Source organism: Beta vulgaris, chromosome 2, assembly GCF_026745355.1.
Source record: "Beta vulgaris subsp. vulgaris cultivar EL10 chromosome 2, EL10.2, whole genome shotgun sequence".
In the NCBI taxonomy this organism is placed as follows: domain Eukaryota; kingdom Viridiplantae; phylum Streptophyta; class Magnoliopsida; order Caryophyllales; family Amaranthaceae; genus Beta; species Beta vulgaris.
In genome coordinates, this window is record NC_079203.1 from 43,828,206 (window position 1) to 43,849,986 (window position 21,781).

General features: G+C 35.0%; 1 protein-coding gene across 1 annotated transcript in view; it reads left to right on the plus strand.

The window, feature by feature from the left end:
* Positions 1–643: 643 nt before the first annotated feature.
* LOC125494895 (wall-associated receptor kinase 2-like) overlaps positions 644–21,781 on the plus strand; it is a 30,854-nt gene continuing 9,716 nt past the window's right edge. Inside the window, exons 1-2 of the mRNA XM_048638767.2 lie at positions 644–1,604; positions 9,410–9,571. Coding sequence (XP_048494724.2) covers positions 644–1,604; positions 9,410–9,571 — 1,123 coding nt within the window. The remainder of the gene's footprint in view (positions 1,605–9,409; positions 9,572–21,781) is intronic.

Consider the following 21,781-nt stretch of genomic DNA (forward strand, 5'->3'; position numbering starts at 1 on the left):
CGAAAACCTATTTCCTTTTTATATAAATATATAATTTTAATATAATTATTTACTTTCTTAACTCAAAGAAAATAATAATTATACTAACTTTATATTTCTATATTTAGCACATAGCATATCACTATGTTAGAGCATATTACATTTTAATCCAAAGTAACTATTCTAAGAAACTATAAACTTGGACTTCATTCTTGATTCTTCTTTTCTTCAAAGTCTTCGTTTATCAATTTCTTTCTTCATGTATCTGTTGCAACTATTACATACTTTCATGCTACAACATATTATATTAATTTTCATCATCAAAACATAACATGTGCATAAAACATAACATGTACATGCACAACAAGTTTGCTGATTTTCGTGTCTGGTTGGAGGAGTATCCTCCTGATGTTGTTGGTGCTGTTATGACCGATTTGGAAGGCTTGACTAGTTAATAATATAGTTGTTTTTTCCAGTCAAAAAAAAATTATAGGACATACCTAAACAATTTATATATGGAGATTTTAGGTGTATCAAATTTCAACTTGGGTATATTAAGCATAACAAGAGGACTGAATAGATCTCCAAAAACTTGCGCATAATCACATCCGTTATCCTTTCCCTACACTATCTAATCATACGTCTCTCAATTATCAGCGTAATGATGAACATATGGATAGTAGTACTATTCCTAGCAACCAGCACCAATCTTCCAGCATGGTCTTTAAAACCATTAACCATGCTCACCGCCCATAACACCACCATGCCTGGCTGCCCGCGCAAGTGTGGCAACTTAACCGTCCCCTACCCATTTGGTGTTGGCTTGGGGGCTGGTTGTTCCCGGAAAAGATTCTATGACATTTTCTGTGTTGATTCTTTCGATCCTCCGAAGGCGTTCTTACCCACTGCTCAATACAGTACTCCTACATCTAATCCGACCATAGTTGAGGTTGTTGAGATATCCGAAACTCATGTCCGTCTAACCTCACGAGTGGCTTTCCAATGTTACAATTCAACGGCTCCCACGACAGATATCTTTTCAACATTGAACTTCGGCCTCTTGGATAAGTATGCCCCTTACATTGTGTCAGGTGCCAGGAACAAGCTAATCATGGTGGGCTGCAATAGTGCAGCATCTTTCTCTGGGCAAACCAGTGACTTTTACACCTTACCATTGGACCACCAGCGTGGGAGCAGCAGATGCGAAACAAGCTGCAGCTCAGACAGAAGCAGCAGGGTTGCAGGTGACTGTGACGGCGTTGGTTGTTGCCAAGCCACTATTCCTAATGGTACCAGGTCATTTACGGTTATCTTAAATTCTGTGGGTAACCATTCAGAAACTTTCTCTTACAACCCATGCGTGTACGCATTTATCGGGGACGCAAATCAGTTCAAATTTCGGGGCAGATCTGATCTTACCGACTCAGATTTTGTGTCTAGGACAGTTGTGGAAGTATCGGTGGTGCTAGAGTGGGTGATCAGGAATTCTGAACATGATCCCTACCCTTATGCTTGTCAGCAAAATACGGCCTATATTGATGCCAGCGACAGTGGAGTGGATGGTTATCGTTGCAGATGCCTTCCGGGCTACCAAGGAAATCCTTATCTTTCTCCCGGTTGCTCAGGTATAATTACAATTAGTTTTGAAGCCCCTGCCTTGCCCCGGTTCTTCTTCTTTTTTTTTTTTTTTTTTTTTTTTTTTTTTTTTTTTTTTGCAGAAAGCCTTGCCCGGGTTCTTGTTAATATTATTTTTTTGCAATTTTTTTTGTTAATATTGTTGATTTTGTGTTGCAGTAAAAATGAGATTTTGTCAATACCATTTTATTTACATACTTCCTCTGTTTTTTTTTTCTATTGCAATAATCACCACTTTGGATAGTTTTATTTTCTTGGACCACTCCACTTTTAGTAAACAAAAACAACTATAATTGACAATATTGCCTTTACTTTATGTTAATAACATCATCATTAATTAGTCATCAAATTGACTCATAAAGTTTCGTTTACTTTATTAAGGATTTACTTATCTCTTACACTTGTTAATTAAAGGGGTACCTCTATGCGAAACTATCCATTTTTCATTTCCTTAAAAATTATACCCAAACCCATTATTGTAGTAGAAAAAGAACGAATAAAGTATTTGTCATTATACTGTTATTTCTAAAAAAATTACTGTGATATATAATTTTATATTTTTTAATATTAAACTAAATATTGTAGTTAAGTCTATTATTAAATAATATCCCAATAATTGGTATGACTAATATAATTAACACAATTGAAACATGAAGAACACCTTAATGATACTTTTCAAGAAAGTAAAGGGTACTTATTTAATAGTTGAATGATAGAAAAACTATAGAAAACATGATTGTCAGCCACAACTTCAACTTTTAGTGATGCACATACACTAACACATATAAAATGAAAGATGGAGAAGTGAAAAAAGATCATAATAATGGTATCATAAATATAATTAATTATATATAAAACTAGCAAATTATATTATATAAAACTAGCCTCTACTAATAATCGAAAATATTATTTAAGAGAAAAATATACCTCTTTATCCATCATTACCATAAGACTTATCAAGCTTTTCCCTTTTTGTTATGATCCGTGACCTCAAATAGTCTAGAAACGCGAACCTTGATTTTCCAATTAATTTAGTTGAATCAAGTTCATGGATAAAAGAATAAGATCTGACATATAGATATATGTGAAAAAACAAACATGAATAATTATGTAAACAATAAATATTCTACGGATAAATTAATTAATGAATTACATAATACCATTGCAATGTCATTGCATGATAAACTTTCATTTGATTAATGTAATGCCACCATGGTATGCTATAGGTTCAAAATTATAAAGATGTATTTTTATCTTTATATAACTCAATTTTTAAAAGTATGATTTTCAAAGATAGAATTGATATTGTCCAACATATAATACGTTAATTTTTATAGTTATTTTTACATGTAATTATAATAAAGAATAAATAATATGTTGTTTTTGATCCAAATAAATAAATTTTCATAAGTTGTAAAACTATTTTGTATATGATACTTATTTCGAAACATATTTCGAGCACTCTCCAATGGTAAAAAAATTATAATATTGCAAATTTGTAACAAAAGTTATATTCAATTTACATAGTATAATAATTTAGGTTGTTCATCTAAAATCAAGATGTAATGTTAATACCTTATATGTATTTATATATATAGTGAACACTATTTTCTTTATAAAAAAATTAATAATTAAAAACAGTAACATGACATGCTTAGATGGAGCTCTCTATAATATTCTAAGGTTGTTTTTTAAAATCAAACTCTAATTTTTTCATCATTCAAAATTCTAATATATATGTAACTTTATCGATATAGATTTTAGTTTATGTTGTAACAATAAATATTACTTAATAAATTTTTTTGCAATACTAATTTTTTTGGTTCAGCGGAGCAATTAAGGCCGAGGTTTTGAAAGATAATATGTTTAATGCTCTAAATTGGACCTATTATAAAATGCTATAATCACATATTCTATACTATACTTATAGCTTAATTATTGTTATATTTATAAAAAAAGAAAGACTAAAAATTATTGTCTTACCATTCATCTAATTAAATATATTTTCATGAGTTGTAAAACTATATTGTAGATGGTTCTCATTGAAGCATATTTCAAGCACTCTCCAATTGTAAAAAATTATAATGTTTTGAATTAGGTAGCAAAAGTTATATTTAATTTACATAATATAATAATTTAGGTTATTTATTCAAAACTAAACGTAAATTTCTCCCTATTCAAAACTCCTTTTATATATTTGAATATGTGTAGAACTCTATTTTTAAATAATTATATTTAAAATAAAAATTAATGACATGACAATCCTACGTGGTACTCTTTATTCGTAAGTTTTAGAACTATATTGTATATAAATCTTATTTCGAAGCATAATTCGAGCACTATCCAATGGTACAAAAATTAGAATGTTTCGGATTGCGTAGCAAAAGTTATACACAAATCATATAATATAATAATTTAAGTTGTTCATTCAATACAAAACTCTATTTTACTTGTCCAAAGCTACTTATATGTATTTAAATTTATGTAGAACTCTATTCTTGTAAAAATAAAATAAAAATAACAATTGATGTCATGACAAACCTACATGGCTCGCTCAATTCATAAGTTCACTAGTGGCAAAAAGCCCATCAGATGCGGTCAAAATCGAGCTTACTGATGCAATTTTGGTCTGCATTGGATGGGCTCGCAACAGGTATAAAATATTTACTGATGCGGTTTTGAACAGAACCGCAGCAATAAACACTGATTTTAATTATAAAAAAAATTACGCACCACCCTCAGCAGGTGGCAAGGCATTTGTGCGAACAAATTCCAAATCGTGGTATCCCAATGTGCAAAACACAAAAACCACCGCAATCTAATCTCATTATGAATATACAAAATTATACAAACCAAATGTACAAAATTATAAACACAATAAATATACAAAATTATATACAAAAATACAGAATTTACAAAAGTATAAACACAAAAAAACATAGTACAAAATTATAAAAAAACAAAAATTAGAAACCAAATATACAAACTAACAAACTAAATAAAATAAATATACGAAAACAAGATTAAAACGACCATTAACAAAATATGAAAAAAACGGAAGCCTAACTACAAAAAAAAGCTAGATCTGGAATTACAAACGTTTTTGAGGCGGCGGCACTTGTCGGCGACAAATATTGAGAGAGGAGATGAGAATGGCGAGCGACAAGAGACGACAAAAAGCGACAAAAATCGTTGGTCTTCACTGATGAAAGAATCGCAGGTGAACAATGAACGAACGAAGACAACCATCAACAACGAACGAATGAAAACCTCAAAAAACGTTGTTGTTGAGAGAGGTAATGGAAGGGGCGGATGAGAGAAGGAAGAGGAGGGAGTTTAGGGTTTAAGTGAGGAGAGGATGCGGAGGAGAGAGACAAGAGGGAGTGGGCTGAGGATTATTAGTGGGCTGGGGATTATAAGTGGGCTGCGTTTGGTTTTTTTTTTTGAAAAAAAAGAAAATCTGATGCGGTCTACAAGAGGACCGCATCAGATTTTCCTTCTAGCTTTCCTTCCCATTTTTTTAATTGATTTTCTGATGCGATTTTGTAAAAATCGCATCTGTTACTAATTGACATATAAGGTTTTTCCACTAGTGGTTATAGAACTATATTGTATATGGATCTTGTTTCGAGCACTATCCAATGATACAAAAATTATAATATTCTGAATTTCGTAGCAAAAGCTATACACAAATTACAAAATATAATAATTTAAGTTGTTCATTCAACATGAAACTCTAATTTTCGCTTATCCAAAACTCGTTATATGTATTTAAATCTATGTAAAATCTACTTTTGTAAAAAAGAAAAATAAAATTAATGACATGACAATCCTATGTGACACGCTCTATGACCCCGAAAAGTTCCTCATATATATATATATATATATATATATATATATATATAGATTACTAGTATTACTCGTATAAGTTACTATCTCTCTTCCTTTTTAATCTATGCAATTTGACTGTATACTTGTCTATGCAGAACTTTGCCTTTTAATATATATATAGTTACCAACAAGTAAAATTCTAAAATTTTGATATATGAAAAATATATGTCGATGCTAATCTACAAGATCTCAAATGACTATATTTATCTTGATGTATATATCTCAAATGATGATCAAAGTGAAGTATGCGAATAATTTCAACATACAAAGTATATTAATTGAAAAGAAAAAGAGGGAGTATTATGATTATATTTTTAGATATATGTAGAATTTGAACCAACTTAACATTGTTAAACATGATTGTCCTAATAATATTCAAGGTGCATCATCTCAACTAAATTTTGCTTAACTTATTTGAATTGAACTTGTATAAACTCGTTGTATCTTATATTTATGATTGTCACAACAAAAAAAAAAAACCTTATTGAAATTGATTAGATCTTATTATAGCTTATCAAAACTAATCCGAACATAATAGTTTTGCTGGAACTTGCATGAGCACTTATTTTCTTAAAGTTGTATTTTATTAATAAGATGAATAGCATGCACTAATAAAATTGTCGTAGTTATTTATGAGTAGATTATTATCTTTTTCCTCAATTAGTTTCTCCTATCCTAACTCTCTCTCTTCCATATCCCATCAAAAATCCACCCGCCTCCCTCTAAACTTTAAGCATTAATCCATATATTCAGTTTGGATTTTGGTTGGGTCATCTTATGTTTCTAGTCACATCAAGGTCAGATCATGTCAATGAATCATACAAGCCTAATGATGAGGCCCAATCAAATTTGGTTTGAGTAAAATCAGAATAGCTTAGGCTATGTTCAGTTCACCTTATTTTTGCTTATTTCAGATCTAATCAGATCAGATCAGACCAGATCAGAAAAAATAAGTTCAGATCAGATCAGATGATGTTTATATTCAAAAACTCATTATTATTATTATTAAATATCTTTCATTAAATATTAGTAAAAATTATAGTAATTGAATATTAATAAAGTACTCATTGAGACGAATCAAACAAGACCCCACATGACTATAAATTTTTCTTATATATTGAGAAAAATCTAAAAAATAAGATATTGCAATCAGATCAGTTCAGTTCAAATCAGATCAGATCAGATCAAAAAAAAAAAAGTTCAGATCAGATAAGTTCAAATTAGAAAATTTCAGGTGAACTAAACATAGCCTTAATATCAATATTGGTAACTTGTTTTGGCATATGATTGAATTGGTTGGTCATTTTCAAATTTTGAGGACGAATCAATTATACTAGGTCGGCTCAAATCTAGCTAGTTTTCGGGTGTGCATTGACTCTTAATCATAACAACTTCAACTTGATTTTTCGAGTTGGGTGAATTTTTGACAACTCAACTCTTTGACCTACACGTTAATTTGCTACGTATCAATCCACTACAACATGGTTTCTACGATCAAAAAACAAAGAGAAATCATCTGTTTTTTTTTATTTACATAGTTTGACAAAATGTTTAATCCTTGGCCAAGTGTACAACTGCGAACAACCTGACTGGCAATGCTTTTTCTTGTATGTCGTTTGTAGTAACCAATAAGGTGACGATGTCAGTCCTCGATTGCTGATACTTTATACTTTATAGTATATCGTGTCTCGTACCATGAAAGCCACTTGCACCTTGTGATGTCCGCCATGGGTGTTGGGTAATGGGTAATACAGATCAACTAATAATGACACCTAAGCTTGTAAAAATGTTGATTTCCTAAAAGCTCCTCTATTTTTTCTGTTCGTGTATTCCTAACCATTAATTTAGTAAATGAACCCATTTATTTTAGGAAATAAAGCGGATCTCCACTGAAAACCTTGAATTCTAATTAGAAGTGGTGTTTGGGTATAGTAAAACAAAAACCAAATTAAATGAAAAGGATAAAAAAATTAAAAGTAAGCAATTGTTGGTGTTAAAATTTCATTTAATTAAATTGTCGTGCATAACCTACATGATTGTTCTATCTCCCCTATGGGAGGGGTCTGCCTTCTCTCAGAGACTGCAAGCTAGTTTGTAAATCTTTTTGTTCTTTCAATGTATATATACCTTTACTTAAAAAAAAATGGTTATGCAGTTTTTTTTGTTATCATAATTTTATTTTATTTAGCTTCTTTTTTTGGTTAACTGGAACAAAATATCAAAGTAAATCAGAGTTTAGCTAACCTAGCTAGCGAAAGGATTTATGATCCCCTTATTACAACATTTACATAATTGTTCGAAAGTAATATCATTTGGATTAGTTCCTAATTTCACCCATAGGGCTATACAAAATTGGCAAAATACATCCACCTCCTCACTTCCCTGGCGAATTGCTCTAGATGAAATTTCGGCCTCTTCAACTTAAGCCATTTCCACTTTTTCCGGCTTGATTTGCTCCTCCCCCTATAGTAACTCCTTGCAGATGATAGTATAATTATTATATCTATCTTTAATTCTTGTATTCCCAGTTATACAGTCCACAACAATCAAGGAATCAGAGAGAATAATGCAATTTGTCCATTGCTTAAATTAGCTTTTATTCACAACACTGCCTTGTAAATCGCAAGTATCTCTACAAGACTAGCATCATTGTTGATTATGTTCCCACATATGCCTTTCACCTAGTGGCCTGTTGAGTTTTTACAGGTAGCACCCATGCCTGCGTGGAGATTAGAAGAAGAGAAGGAAGCATCCACTATTATAGTAAAGTCATGGTTTGGGGAAATCAAGTTAGGTTGCAGGATTTTTGTGGTTGAGTTCGGGTTCGGTCTTGGTCTTGAGCAAGCATATTATATGGCTAGAAACACTTATTATTGTCAAAAAAGCTCCCGTTTCTGATCCTTACTACTGAAGACCCACTAGTTTCTTCTAATCCAGATTCTCCAACATATGAATGAAAAAAGGGTGGCCCAAGGGATATTGTTCTGGTCTTTCACAAAGGTCTAGGACTTCAAATTTTGTGTTAGTCATTTTCTCTTGCTCTTATGCAGTCCCTAAGGACATGAATGCAAGATTTCGTGATAGTTTGGCAAAAAGGGCAGTTAGGGTTGTCAAGTATTCTTCTGATGTGAAGGGGTCTTTTGTTGGGATACCATTCCATAGGTAGGCCGAGAGAAAAATCTGAATCTTTGGGGTGGCGGGGGGCAATCCACACACTTTTCCAGTCCCACACAGTCCTATGAGGGTATATAGCCCTGGTCCACTCTTCACTGTAGATTTTCTTAGAGTCAAAGAAATAGTCGGAGGCAGTGTTGAAGGAGACGGGGGGAGGAAGTGCAAACAGGGTTTAGGTTTAAAGGGCTAGGGGAAAGCAAGAAAGAGGCTTGGGTTTGAGACTGGGATTGGGAGACTATTGACAAGTAGGATATCAACGGTGGGGTTAAGTAGGCAGACACACGCATGGACGGGGGCCGAGGTGGAGGTGGTGGAAAAGGTTCACCCACTAGCCCCTCTCGATCTCTCTCTACACTCATTTCTCTAAACACCTATGGAATGTTTTCTTGTAATTCCTTACTTTTTCTTTTAAATCCCTTTTACCAAACAAGTTGTTAACATCTTAACAGAGAGGTGATGACGTTATTATTTCTGTGGAAGTGGCGCGTACTCGCGTAGAGTCGACCCTTTTACGTTAATGTAGATCCCTCAATGGAAATACTAAGAAGTAGAAATCTCTATTCTCTTGCACTCCTAGCTAATAAATAGTCCAATTCATATGAGCAGGAGTGATGTATCATTTATTTAGCATCTTCGCACTCTTACATGCGTCATAATCTATACAATTCAACTAATTCATGAATATTTGGAATTATGCAATAAAACTAATTATATACACCTTTTTTGCCAGATATTAATGAATGTGCTGATCCAAATGATACTCCTTGCTCTATGACATGCACCAACACTCCAGGAAACTATACTTGTTCTTGTCCATCTGGATATTCCGGTGATGGCAGAAAAGATGGGACTGGTTGCACACGACGGTTTCCTGTTTTACAGGTAGCATTAGGTAATTGCTCCGGTATCATTTTATTAACTTACACTGCCTATCTAATTTAGTATACGTATACTAGATTATGTCGCCCAACATAGATTTATGGCTAGTCGTTTCCAAAATTTGGACTATATGCAACGAAAATAATAATTTCTTCGCCATAATCTTCCTCTGCGTACAACGAGTTCTGAGTTCTAGTTGTGTATATATATTATATGTTGTGTATTAACTAATATAACTAGAGTTTGTTAAATTTACCATCTTTTATAAAAAAAAAATCCACTAATAAATTATTCCAATAATCTTATTGGTCATTTTACCTAATAAATACATATCAACTAACAGTTGTATACCAAACAATTTCACAAATATATATTAGTCAAATCTGCTAAAATCAGCTAACCACTAATAGCTAATAATGCAAATAACTAACCTCTAATTAGCAAACAAGGCCTTAAAAAAAAATGAACTTGGGGTATCAATACATGTCGCCCCCTCCCTCTCAAATGCTTACATTACATGGTGGTTAAAGGATTATATTTCCTAGTGTTTGAAAGCCCATCTCTACTGCTTGTATTTATTCCCCAATGTTGGGCTTTGGGCTTCATGGTCCGTTTCTCTTTCTTTCCTTTTCTAGGTTTTCTTTTACTCTTGTATATATATTACTCCTTTTTCTACTGATAGCAGTTAGGTTGTAAATCATATAATATCATCATCAATATACAAGATTATGAATCCTTGAGATCAACGCTACTTCCTTCAACCTTGGAGTAATAACCTATTACTCTTTCACCAAAGTTTTCATGGTATCAGAGCAGCACAACCAATAAAGTTCCCAACTTTATTTTTCATTGTAAGTCACGCATCTTTCTCTCTCATTTCTTTCTTCCTTCTTTCAAAAAAAAAAAGGAAGCACCTTTATTCTCTTTTCACCATGACTGCCATCCCAGAAGATACCCAAAAAATAGACCAATCTCACACCCTTTTTCTCCACCATGCGGACCACCCAAGTTATATTCTCTCTCCAGAACCACTTGACGGTAACAACTACAACCAGTGGAAGAGAGCTTGCATAATCTCTCTAAAAGCCAAAAACAAACTCGGACTTGTCACCGGAAAATGTCCAAGACCTGCTAGCTCATCTCCTCATCTTGGCCAGTGGGAACACTGTGATAATATGGTTATATCCTGGTTAATACATTCCATGGCAAAAGATATAGCTTCAAGTATCCTTTATTGTGACTCATAGGCCGAAATTTGGTCTGAACTTGAGATTCGTTACGCTCATATGAGTGGAACCAAAATATATAAGATTCATAAAGACATCACAAACTTCTCACAAAACAACCTTTCTATCACGAATTACTTTACCAAACTCAAATGTCTCCATGATGAATATATGGAAGCCATAGATATACCTCCATGTACTTGCGGTTCCGGGCAAGCAATTTCTCTACTTCTTCAAAATCAACATCTTATGCACTTTGTCATGGGTCTTAATGAGCCATACAACACCACAAGGGGAAACCTCCTCATGAAATCTCCTCTACCTTCAGTTAACCAAGCTTACCATTCTCTTCTTGAAGAAGAAAGACAACGAGAAATTACAGCAGCTCCTTCCGTAGACCCAGAAGCATCTGCAATGGCGTCTTTCAACAGAAGATTTCAACAAAGTCCTAACAATGGCAAGGGTACGAATGAGTATCAAAAAGGGCCACAAATGATCACAGGTTATAAGGGAAATATGGTGAAGAAAAACAACTATTACTGCGAACATTGCAAAGTGTCGGGGCACTCAACAGAAAGATGCTACAAGTTGAATGGATACCCACCAAATCACAAGTTTTTTAACAACTACAATGGGAAAGGTAAAAAGGTGGCTGCTTGTTGTTCAAATGATACAAGTCAAGCTGAAATGAATGAGGGAGATAGCTCTAATCGTCAACCCATCCAACAGCTCATGGAGATGATAAACAAACAAAATCTGAATGGCGGCACCAACACATCCCAAGACACCAATCCAGCAGCCATGCTTGCAGGTAAAGTCCTTTGCTCCATGACTTCTATTATGCAACCCATGTGGATTCTGGACAGTGGAGCCACAGACCATATCACACCACATCTATCATATTTCTTGAACTATAAAAAGGTCACAGGACCACAAAACCATATTAGCACTGCCAATGGTCATAAAGCCGAAGTAAAACACATAGGTAGCGTGAAATTACGACATAATCTCATATTACATAATGTTCTCCATGTTCCCGAATTTCATTTCAATCTGATTTCCATACATAAACTCACCTCTGATTTAGGATATCACATCTCATTCTCCTCTTCCACTTGTTTTATTCAGGACCATTCCATGAGCAAGCCTATGCCTCTTGGTAAACACAAGAATGGGCTATATTTTGTTGACATATTTTTGGAGAGAGAAGATGAAGTCCATAATACCACTCTTGCTGCAAATAACTTAATTTTACCTTTTTCAGAAAATAGCATAAAACAAAATTGTAATGCTGTTGTTTCTCCCTCTGTAATTACAGACTTTTTGACTAAGAAATCTTTTTGTAATGTTTCCCATGATCCTATCAATGACAAAACCGATATTTTAATGTGGCATTTACGGTTGGGCCATTTGCCTTTTGATAAATTAAATTTTATACCTTGTATGCCACGTGGCAGGCCCAATACTCATGTATGTCATGTATGTCCTCAGGCCCGTCAAACTCGCAAACCATTTCCCATCAGCTCCATCAAAACACATTCCCCTTTTGAGCTTATCCATATCGACACTTGGGGGCCCTACAAATATCCCACTCATGCCAACCACAAATACTTCCTCACCATTGTCGACTATTACTCTCGATGCACTTGGACACACTTAATGCAATCCAAAACCAATGCTCTCTCCATCATCAAATCCATCATGGCCTACGCTCAAACTCACTTCAATACCACCATTAAAACCATTAGAACCGATAATGCTTTGGAACTATGTGAAGGATATGCCAAAGAATTTTATCGTGCCAATGGAATAGAACACCAAACTAGCATTATTCGTGACACCCCTCAACAAAATGGAGTCGTTGAGCGAAAACATCTTCATCTCCTTTTTCTCCCTTGGACCCCATTTACATACCGTCCTCCACTCCTTTTGATACACCACCCCCCGACCCCACCGACTCCACTACTCTTCACCCTACTGTTTCGGTTCCTCCTGCCACCGGTTCAACACCACTTCCACCTCCAACTCCATCTCTCTCTCCTCCCATAATCAATTCGCCTCCTTCTAATCATCCTCCTGACGACACCAATCTCCGTCGCTCTTCCCGCATCCACACTCGCCCTACATATCTCCAAGATTATGATACCACTCTTCCCACATCTCTTCTCATCGGTCACTGGTGCCACTTTGTCCAATACTCTCCGTTGCCTAATAGTTTTCATGCATTGGTTTCATCTGTTTCTGCTAACCATGAACCCAGGTGTTTTTCGGAGGCCTCTCATCATCCTGAATGGAAGGCTGCAATGCAACATGAACTTAATGCTCTCATTCACAATGGCACTTGGGATCTTGTCGCTCTCCCTTCCGGCAAGAAAGCCATCGGAAGCCGTTGAGTTTACAAGCTCAAATACCGCAATGATGGTACCATTGATCGATATAAAGCCCGACTCATTGCTCGCGGTTTTTCACAGATTCCCGGGGTGGATTTTGATGAAAAATTTTCCCCCGTGGTCAAAATGACCACCATCCGCTGCCTTATTGCCATAGCTGCTGCTCGCTCATGGCCCCTTCACCAATTGGATGTCAACAATGCGTTTCTTCACGGTGACCTCAATGAAGAGGTATACATGAAAGCTCCCGAGGGCTTCCCTAACCCTCTTAATCATGTTTGCAAACTCAAAAAGTCCATCTACGGCTTGAAACAGGCGAGTCGCCAATGGTTCGCTAAACTTACCCATGCTCTTCTCTCCCATGGCTTCTCCCAATCAAAGAATGATTACTCTATGTTTCTTAACCGTGAAGGCTCCGACATCACCATCATCACTATATATGTTGACGACCTCCTTGTCACTGGCAACAATCCCCTCTCTATCCAAGCCATCAAAACCTTCTTAGCCACTTACTTCAGCATCAAAGATCTCGGTCAAGCCCGTTGTTTCTTGGGTTTTGAACTTGCTTACCTTCCCGATGGTATCTCTCTCACTCAACACAAATTCACCGAAGAGCTCTTAGCCGACAGTGGCTTTTCTACCTACAAACCTGCCACTACTCCCCTTCCTCTCAACCTCAAATTAAGCAAAGATGATGGACCTCTCCTTCCCGATGCTACAACCTACCGTAGCCTCATTGGCAAACTCAACTTTCTAACTCACACCAACCCTGACATCTCTTTTGCTGTCCAGACCCTTAGCCAATTCATGCAACAACCTCGCACCGAACACCTTAAAGCTCTCCACCATGTTCTCTCTTACATACACCGCACTCATGGGCAGGGAATTCTCCTACGAGCCCTTCCTAACCTCACCCTTCAAGCCTACTCTGACTCTGATTGGGGTAGTTTCCCCGACACCCGTAAATCTCTCACCGGTTATGTCTTGCTTCTCGGTGGCTCACCCATCAGTTGGAAGTCTAAGAAACAGGGAACCATTTCCAAATCCTCGTCTGAGGCTGAGTACCGTGCCATGGCCCATGCCGCTGCCGAAGTCGCATGGGTCGTTCGACTCTTGACAGAATTGGGTCTCTCCAATCTCACTCCCGTCACTCTCCACTGTGACAATCAATCCGCCATCCACATCGGCAAAAACCTGGTATTTCACGAGCGCACCAAACATATCGACATCGACTGTCACTTCACTCGTGAAAAAGTCCTTGAAGGCCTGCTACAGTTAACTTATCTCCCGACTCGGTCTCAAATAGCGGATATTTTTACCAAGGTCCTTCCATCATCTCAGTTTCGCACTCTCATGTCCAAGCTCGGCATGGTTGATTTTCATCCCCCATTCCTAAAGGATTATATTTCCTAGTGTTTGAAAGCCCATCTCTACTGCTTGTATTTATTCCCCAATGTTGGGCTTTGGGCTTCATGGTCCGTTTCCCTTTCTTTCCTTTTCTAGGTTTTCTTTTACTCTTGTATATATATTACTCCCTTTTCTACTGATAGCAGTTAGGTTGTAAATCATATAATATCATCATCAATATACAAGATTATGAATCCTTGAGATCAACGCTACTTCCTTCAACCTTGGAGTAATAACCTATTACTCTTTCACCAAAGTTTTCAGTGGCATATATGTTACCGAAATGTTTGGAAGGAGTTTTCCAACTGTTGACTCTTATATCTTTAAGTCATTACCACTTCTATATGTGACAAATAATCAATTGTATGGATCCAAATACTATCCACGGCATTATCAGAATGCCCGGAATGGAACAACTAGGTAGTAGAAACTCCAATATGGAAAGATTAGTATTTTATATTTTTCTCTCAATGGAATTTTTTATCTCTTAAACTCTTTAGGACAAATAAAGCGTTCCTATTAAAGAAAAGGTGCCATGTAGTACTCTTTTAAGACTTCTAATACACATGTTTATAATCTCAATCAAAAATATTAACAATGTGCAGTTAAAAGGATTCGAAAAGATGAACTTTGAAATAAAATGTGAAAGTTTAACCACTAATCTATTATAATTTCAATGCTCAATGTTTCAAAGTAAAACATAAATGCCTTACAATTATATGTAATTAGAAAAAACATGTAGGTTAGCTTTTTGATCTTTAACCTTTTTATTAAGCAATAACATTCTCTTACTCAAATTCAATTGAAATTGTTTTTTATCTCCAATTCCTTAGAAGTTTTATTTGAATAACTTATTATGCCGTAACGTCCATTTTTCAATTCCGCACTAGACAGAATATTACGAAAAGCTAATGTAATTAATTAGGAAATTTATGAATGATAATTGTAACTAACCGAACATTACCCGGGCCAAAACACTAGCTTTTATCTTATTCAAAGCATCGATATTAGTATAGGTTCATTTTTTAAATCCAATTACAACTTATTTTCAAGGATCAAGTGGGAGCTTAATAGGTAAGAGATCTCAGAGTCGCACCTCCACAACCTAAGTTGTGTCTTCTCTGGAACCATTAAAATTCTATTAGAAACATGTCACAAGTCATCTATACTAATATATTAAAAAGCATTCCTAAACAAGGAATGATGTCACGTGACGCTTTTTTTTAGAGTGTTTTATATCATGCAGTCCACATACACTAGAAAAGAGAAATTGCATGATATCAGATTCCATCCCATGATCACAAGCATATATATTAATGTTTTAACCATTAAATCAAGTGATACTTGATGTTATCATTTTAAAGTAAAATATTAATAAATATAATACATAATTACTTGGGGTATAGCCTGGTCTTAAAGACTAGTTACCATTTTCAAAAGGTAAAGTTTTGGCTGAGAATAAGTCCTAATAATTAATCTACTGAGTACAGAGAAGGGTTTCAAACTAAGACATAGTTTTACCAATTTAACGCATATACTTATCCATTCAAGGTATATTATTATCAATTTAAGCCATATTTGATATCAATCTAACAGATTTTTGTGTCAGTTGATACACATTTTTTATCAAAATATACTTATTTGATATTATCTATATTAGTTATGCACATATTATGTATTAGTTTATTCATATCTTATATAGTTTATAGACATTATATATTAGTATATAAACAATACAAATTTCATGAGTGGATTCTTTAAATCTTCCAGAGGCTTGAGACAAGGTGACCCAATGTCACCTTTACTCTTTGTATTATGCATGGAGTATTTGTCAAGAATTTTGACAAAGATGAGTACACTGAAGACATTCAGATTTCACCCTAGATGCAAACACATCTGTGTTTTGCAGATGACCTCATATTATGTTGCAAGGGTGAATTTGAATCAATATATTTGATGTTAAGAGCTTTTAAGCTCTTTTCAAAGGCATCTGGGTTACAGGCTAATGCTCACAAATCAGCTATGTACTCTTGTGGTATGGATCCTAATGAAAAGCAAAGAGCTGCAGAAGTGTCAGGATTTGCACAAGAGAATTTGCCATTTAGGTATCTGGGAGTACCTATCAGTGCTATAAGCTAGAATTTCAGCTGCACAATGTGAAGCTCTTATAGAGAAAATGACAGGAAGAATTATAGTGTGGAGCTCCGAAAACCTTTCATATATAGCTAGGGCACATTTGATCAACTCAGTACTTCTTAGCTTGCATATGTATTGGGCTCAGGTATTCTTATTACCTAAGCATATACTGAAACAAATCTGTAGCATATGCAGATGCTTCTTATGGAGTGGCCAGTATTATACCCAAAAGCCAGGTGTTGTGGCATGGGATACATTATGTAGGCCTAAATCAGTGGGTGAAATTGGATTTAGAAATGTCATGCTTTGGAATATAGCATTTTTAGGAAATTATGTGTGGGCAGTTGCAACCAATCAAGACAGTGTATGGTTGAAATGGATACATTCAGTGTATTTGAAGAATAGTAATTGGTGGTCATATGAACCTCCACCGAATGCTAGTTGGTACTGGAAGAAGGTATGCATAGTAAAAGAAAAGCTGAAGTTGTTATACACTGAGCAGAAAATGACACAAATGACATCATATTCAGTCAATGCAGTGTATGGAAAACTTTGTATAAATTTTACTGATGTACCATGGGATGTTGCTGTATGGAATAGGCTAAGTATTCCTAAACACATGTTTATAATGTGGCTAGCAGTTCAAGGAAGGCTACAGACAACAGCTAAATTGGCTAAGTATGGTATGAGCTCAACTGATCTTTGTCAGCTGTGTGCATCTGGACCTGAAACTCATCAACATCTATTCTTCACCTGTCCCTATAGTGAAGCTTGTCTGAAGCAGATAATGGATTGGGTACATCTACAAGCTCCATCAGTAGATTTGGAACAGATTATAAGCAGAATACAGCAAAGTGGCAGGAATAGATTTCAAAGAAATGTAATGTTAGCTAGTCTAAGTGCTTTAATATATGTACTTTGGAGTTGTAGAAACCTAGCTTATAGGGAGCAGTATATCCCAAGGATAGACATAAGTGTGAAACAGGTGAAAGACCTTACTAGAGCAAGAGTAATGGCTGTATTGCCTAAGAAGATCACTACGACAGATTACCAATGGGTGGTAATGTTGTGAAGTGTTTTAGTGATTGTGTTTGGTTTGTTCCCCTTCTAGGTTAGGGAGTCCAACCTAGTTGGTTTGCCTCCTATTAGGGGTTTAAGTTGTAATTGTTGCTTCATTAATCTACTTACTTACTTAGCAAAAAAAAAAAAAAAAAACAATTCAAATTTAATTGATAATTTTTAGATAAAATTATATTAGTTTATAAATCATTTTTCATCAACTCAAGACACATTTTTTGTCTATTAATTTATGTATATTTTTAGTTATTTTCTATAGAATTTTAACTAGTTTATATTTTTTTTGTTAGTTTCTAAATATCGCATATCTTTTTGTAGACACGCCTTATTAGTTTGAGTCCGTTTTTGGAGAGACGGTCTAATGTTAGTGTTAATGTGAGACCACTAATGTCATGCTGACATCACACACGTGCATCAAACCAACTGTAGAATTAGTTAAGCGCTTGCACCTATTAGTTATGCTAGCCTTAAATTGCTTCTGGATGAATTAGTTAATTGCTGAAGTATACTAGTTAAGCGCTGGAGTATATTAGTCAAGCGCTACAGTATATTAGTTATATCAAATATTCCATATTATAATGCATTTTATTGACCCTAACTTCAGTATCACGCATAAACCTTCTCTCTTTCTTCTCTAATCCATCGAGACGTCCTAAAACCTGTATTGTTTTCCTCCTCCATTCTCTGCATACAACCTGCATTGGATGTTTAATTTGGATGTAATTAAAATATTTGAGCACGAGTTTGCAATGACAATGTCCACAAACACTTACTTTGTTTTTTCCCCTCATAAGATGTTTATCATATTTGAAGTGAAAGAAGAGTTTGACACATATTTATCACAAAGGATAATATATACTGCCCATTGTTAGATGATAACTTGCACTTGCAAAAACTTTGAAGAAACAGATCAGATCACATTTGGTATCGAAAACTTAACTTTTGCATTTGAATGTTGAACTTTTTATTTGAAAAACATAACTAATACCTAAATGTTATTAGTTATTACTTTATTCGTAATACTTAAATAATATGAAGTAATAGTTATGATGCTAAATTTGTTGTATTTTCATGCCTTGAGAATCATGCACATGCATTCAATCACAAAAATCCTACATAAGTATATGGGCAAAAGGTGGATTAGATATGTAAAGAGAAAAGTGTGGAAAAGAGAAATGAATAGATAAACCAATGTGACCCCATGATGATATGAAACCGCGAGAAAATTAGTTCTACAATCTCATTCTCAAAAGTCAAGATAATGAAGATGCAAGAAAGGCACTCCAAGAAGTCTACGAAAATACTACTGCAATTATAAACAAAATCTTAACTACAAAACCAATCATAGAAGAATGATGCTCATCAAGTACAACTACATTGGTTATTTTATACTCGTATGATTCATAAACAAAGAGAGAAAGTGCAAGAAAAAAAGTCATTTTAGGAAGACTAAAAAACTAAATTCGAAGAACCAAACTGAAATTGGTAAAATAATTAGTCCAAATGCTAGGTTGTTTTAAGTTATTTTTTCAGGTTGTCTTTTGTATTTGACATTTTAAATTTGTAAAAAAGTTGTTTCTTCATTTATATTAGAAACGAAAATAATGCTCAATTAATCATAACTAATTATAGAACAAGACTAACTAATATATTGAACATGTTAACTAAAAAACAATGGAAGTTTACATAAAAATTATCAGCTCAAAACTATTGTGCTAAAATACTTAACTAATTCACCAAAAACTATTAACTAATTCGCCAAAATATTATTATACGAATTTGTAAGACGCAGTCCGTTTTCTAATAATATATATCTCCTGGACTGGTCATGTCTCACGTTAAGACTAACGTGAGACTGTCTTTTTTAAGACTTTGTGTATTAGTTTATGGAAATCCAGCAATTACTTTAATTTTTGCCATCAATCCCATATCAGATGCAGCCACAAATAATGATATATATTATAGTATTGTACCATTCCCAAAATACCTCATAAATTCTTTCAATTCTCACAAATGGATTAGCACTTCACTGGTCGCAAACACAGAATATTGGTGTCACGAAAATAACCAAGTAGTGTTGGTTAAGTGGTCGCTGATTTCGTCTTTTAATTAATTGGTTGGAGGTTCGATCCCTACTCTTTGTAAATGTAAATAAATTTATTTAGCCAATCATTTATCCTTAAGTGGAGCACTCGAGGAGAGAGATTAGTCATTGTTGTCCGCAGTTTATACCTTGATTTTTTTTTACATCGAAACGTACAAACAACAACAATATAAATAATCTTAACTTAACAGCCTGACATTCCCCCGACACCATCTCGGAAGATTTTGCGCGAAGTCCACCTAGTTATTGACCTTCATTATACGACAACAACAAAAACTTGGTGTGCGGATGTGGGAAATCGTCCAGTGGACTGTGATGTCCTTTGTCGCATTGGATTGCAATAATTGCACAAGTAGCAAGGAGTCTGTGTGAAGGTAAATATGTGACAAGCCTTTGTTTTTTACCCATTGTAAAGCTAGGCTACATGCCTTGACTTCAGTGAACAAAGCGGAATTAACATAAAGGAAAGTTCCTTGTTGTCGACGAAGACCTGGCCAAGGTGGGTATGCATACCATGCTGCACCCCCCATTTTTGTTTTCTTATCCCATGAGCCATCGAGCTGAAATGTAGTCATCGAGTTCATATATAAGTGCTCTTTCCTATATTGAAAACATGGAACGCTGGAGGAACATAAGAGTCGAGTAAACGACGAGTTGTAGCGGTTTCCACCTGGATAAACAAAGCATGTTGTTTTACACTTTCTTGTATGTTAAGGTTGAGAGTTTCTGATGTTGCTCGCAAGTGTATCAAAACTTGATCATTTCGTGTTTGCCAAATCGCCCATAGGATGCCAACAAATTTGGGAAGGCGATCACTATTGCAACCATCTTGAGTACATATTTGAATTATCCAATCATGAATCCATATGTCAAAACCAACTGGAGTTGTGGTAGAAGCAAGGTTGAACATCTAGTTGGCTTATACTCCATGCTTCCATAGCCAACAATTATTTTCAAAAAAGATGTTGACAATCCTCAGCTTCATATAAACAGAATGGACAATCACTACTAAGATTAATACCTCTTCTGTAGGGGTTGTGTTTGGTCGCTAGACCATTATGGTATAACTTCCATAGGAAAAGTTTCCATTTCGGCATGATGTTCGTACTCCAAAGTAGGCGAAAAACCTCGTCTGTAATGGTCTTATCATGCTGCAGATGTTACTTTGTTGTTGGAGTAATATATTGTACCCCGTTTTGGTTGAGTGAGCCCCTGATCTAGTGTAGGGCCAATATTGTGTATCCTTCATGTTCCTATAGTAGGATATAGTTCTATACCCTTAATTTGATGCGCGCTATCTGGAACAAAACGTTTGTTAATCTTCGGAATATTCCATCCTTGGTGATGCAAAGGAATAGATTGGCCACTTTGAGTGAAGCAGCTTCTGCTAAGGGAACTTGATCTCGAAAAATAGGTTTGCTCTCATTCATCCAATGCAAGGCTGTTGAGAAACAATAATATCTCGACCATCCCCAACCTTGCTTCCAGTGGCAATGTGCTTGTAACCTAGAACCAGTCATTATTTTTCCCTTACGACCCTGAGATTGATTGCGGGTAGTATAATGATGCAATCAAGCGGACTGACTTGTGTTTTGATAAATCCTTGCCAATCACAAATTTGGATTTTGTTGCAGTCGCCATGTTTTTTCATTAATAAAGATTTATTGAAAGCACTAATACTACGAATCCCAAGGCATGTCCTTGCTCGGGGTTAATGAAGTATCACACGTTTTTGCCAGTGCATGCCTTTTCCCTAGTTATTCTACCAAAAATAATTCACAAGCATACCATCTATTTTGTTAGTAATAGTAGCAGGAACATTAAACATGGCTAGGTGATGCATGATGGAAGAAACTAAGATAGAATTGATAATGATGAGCTTG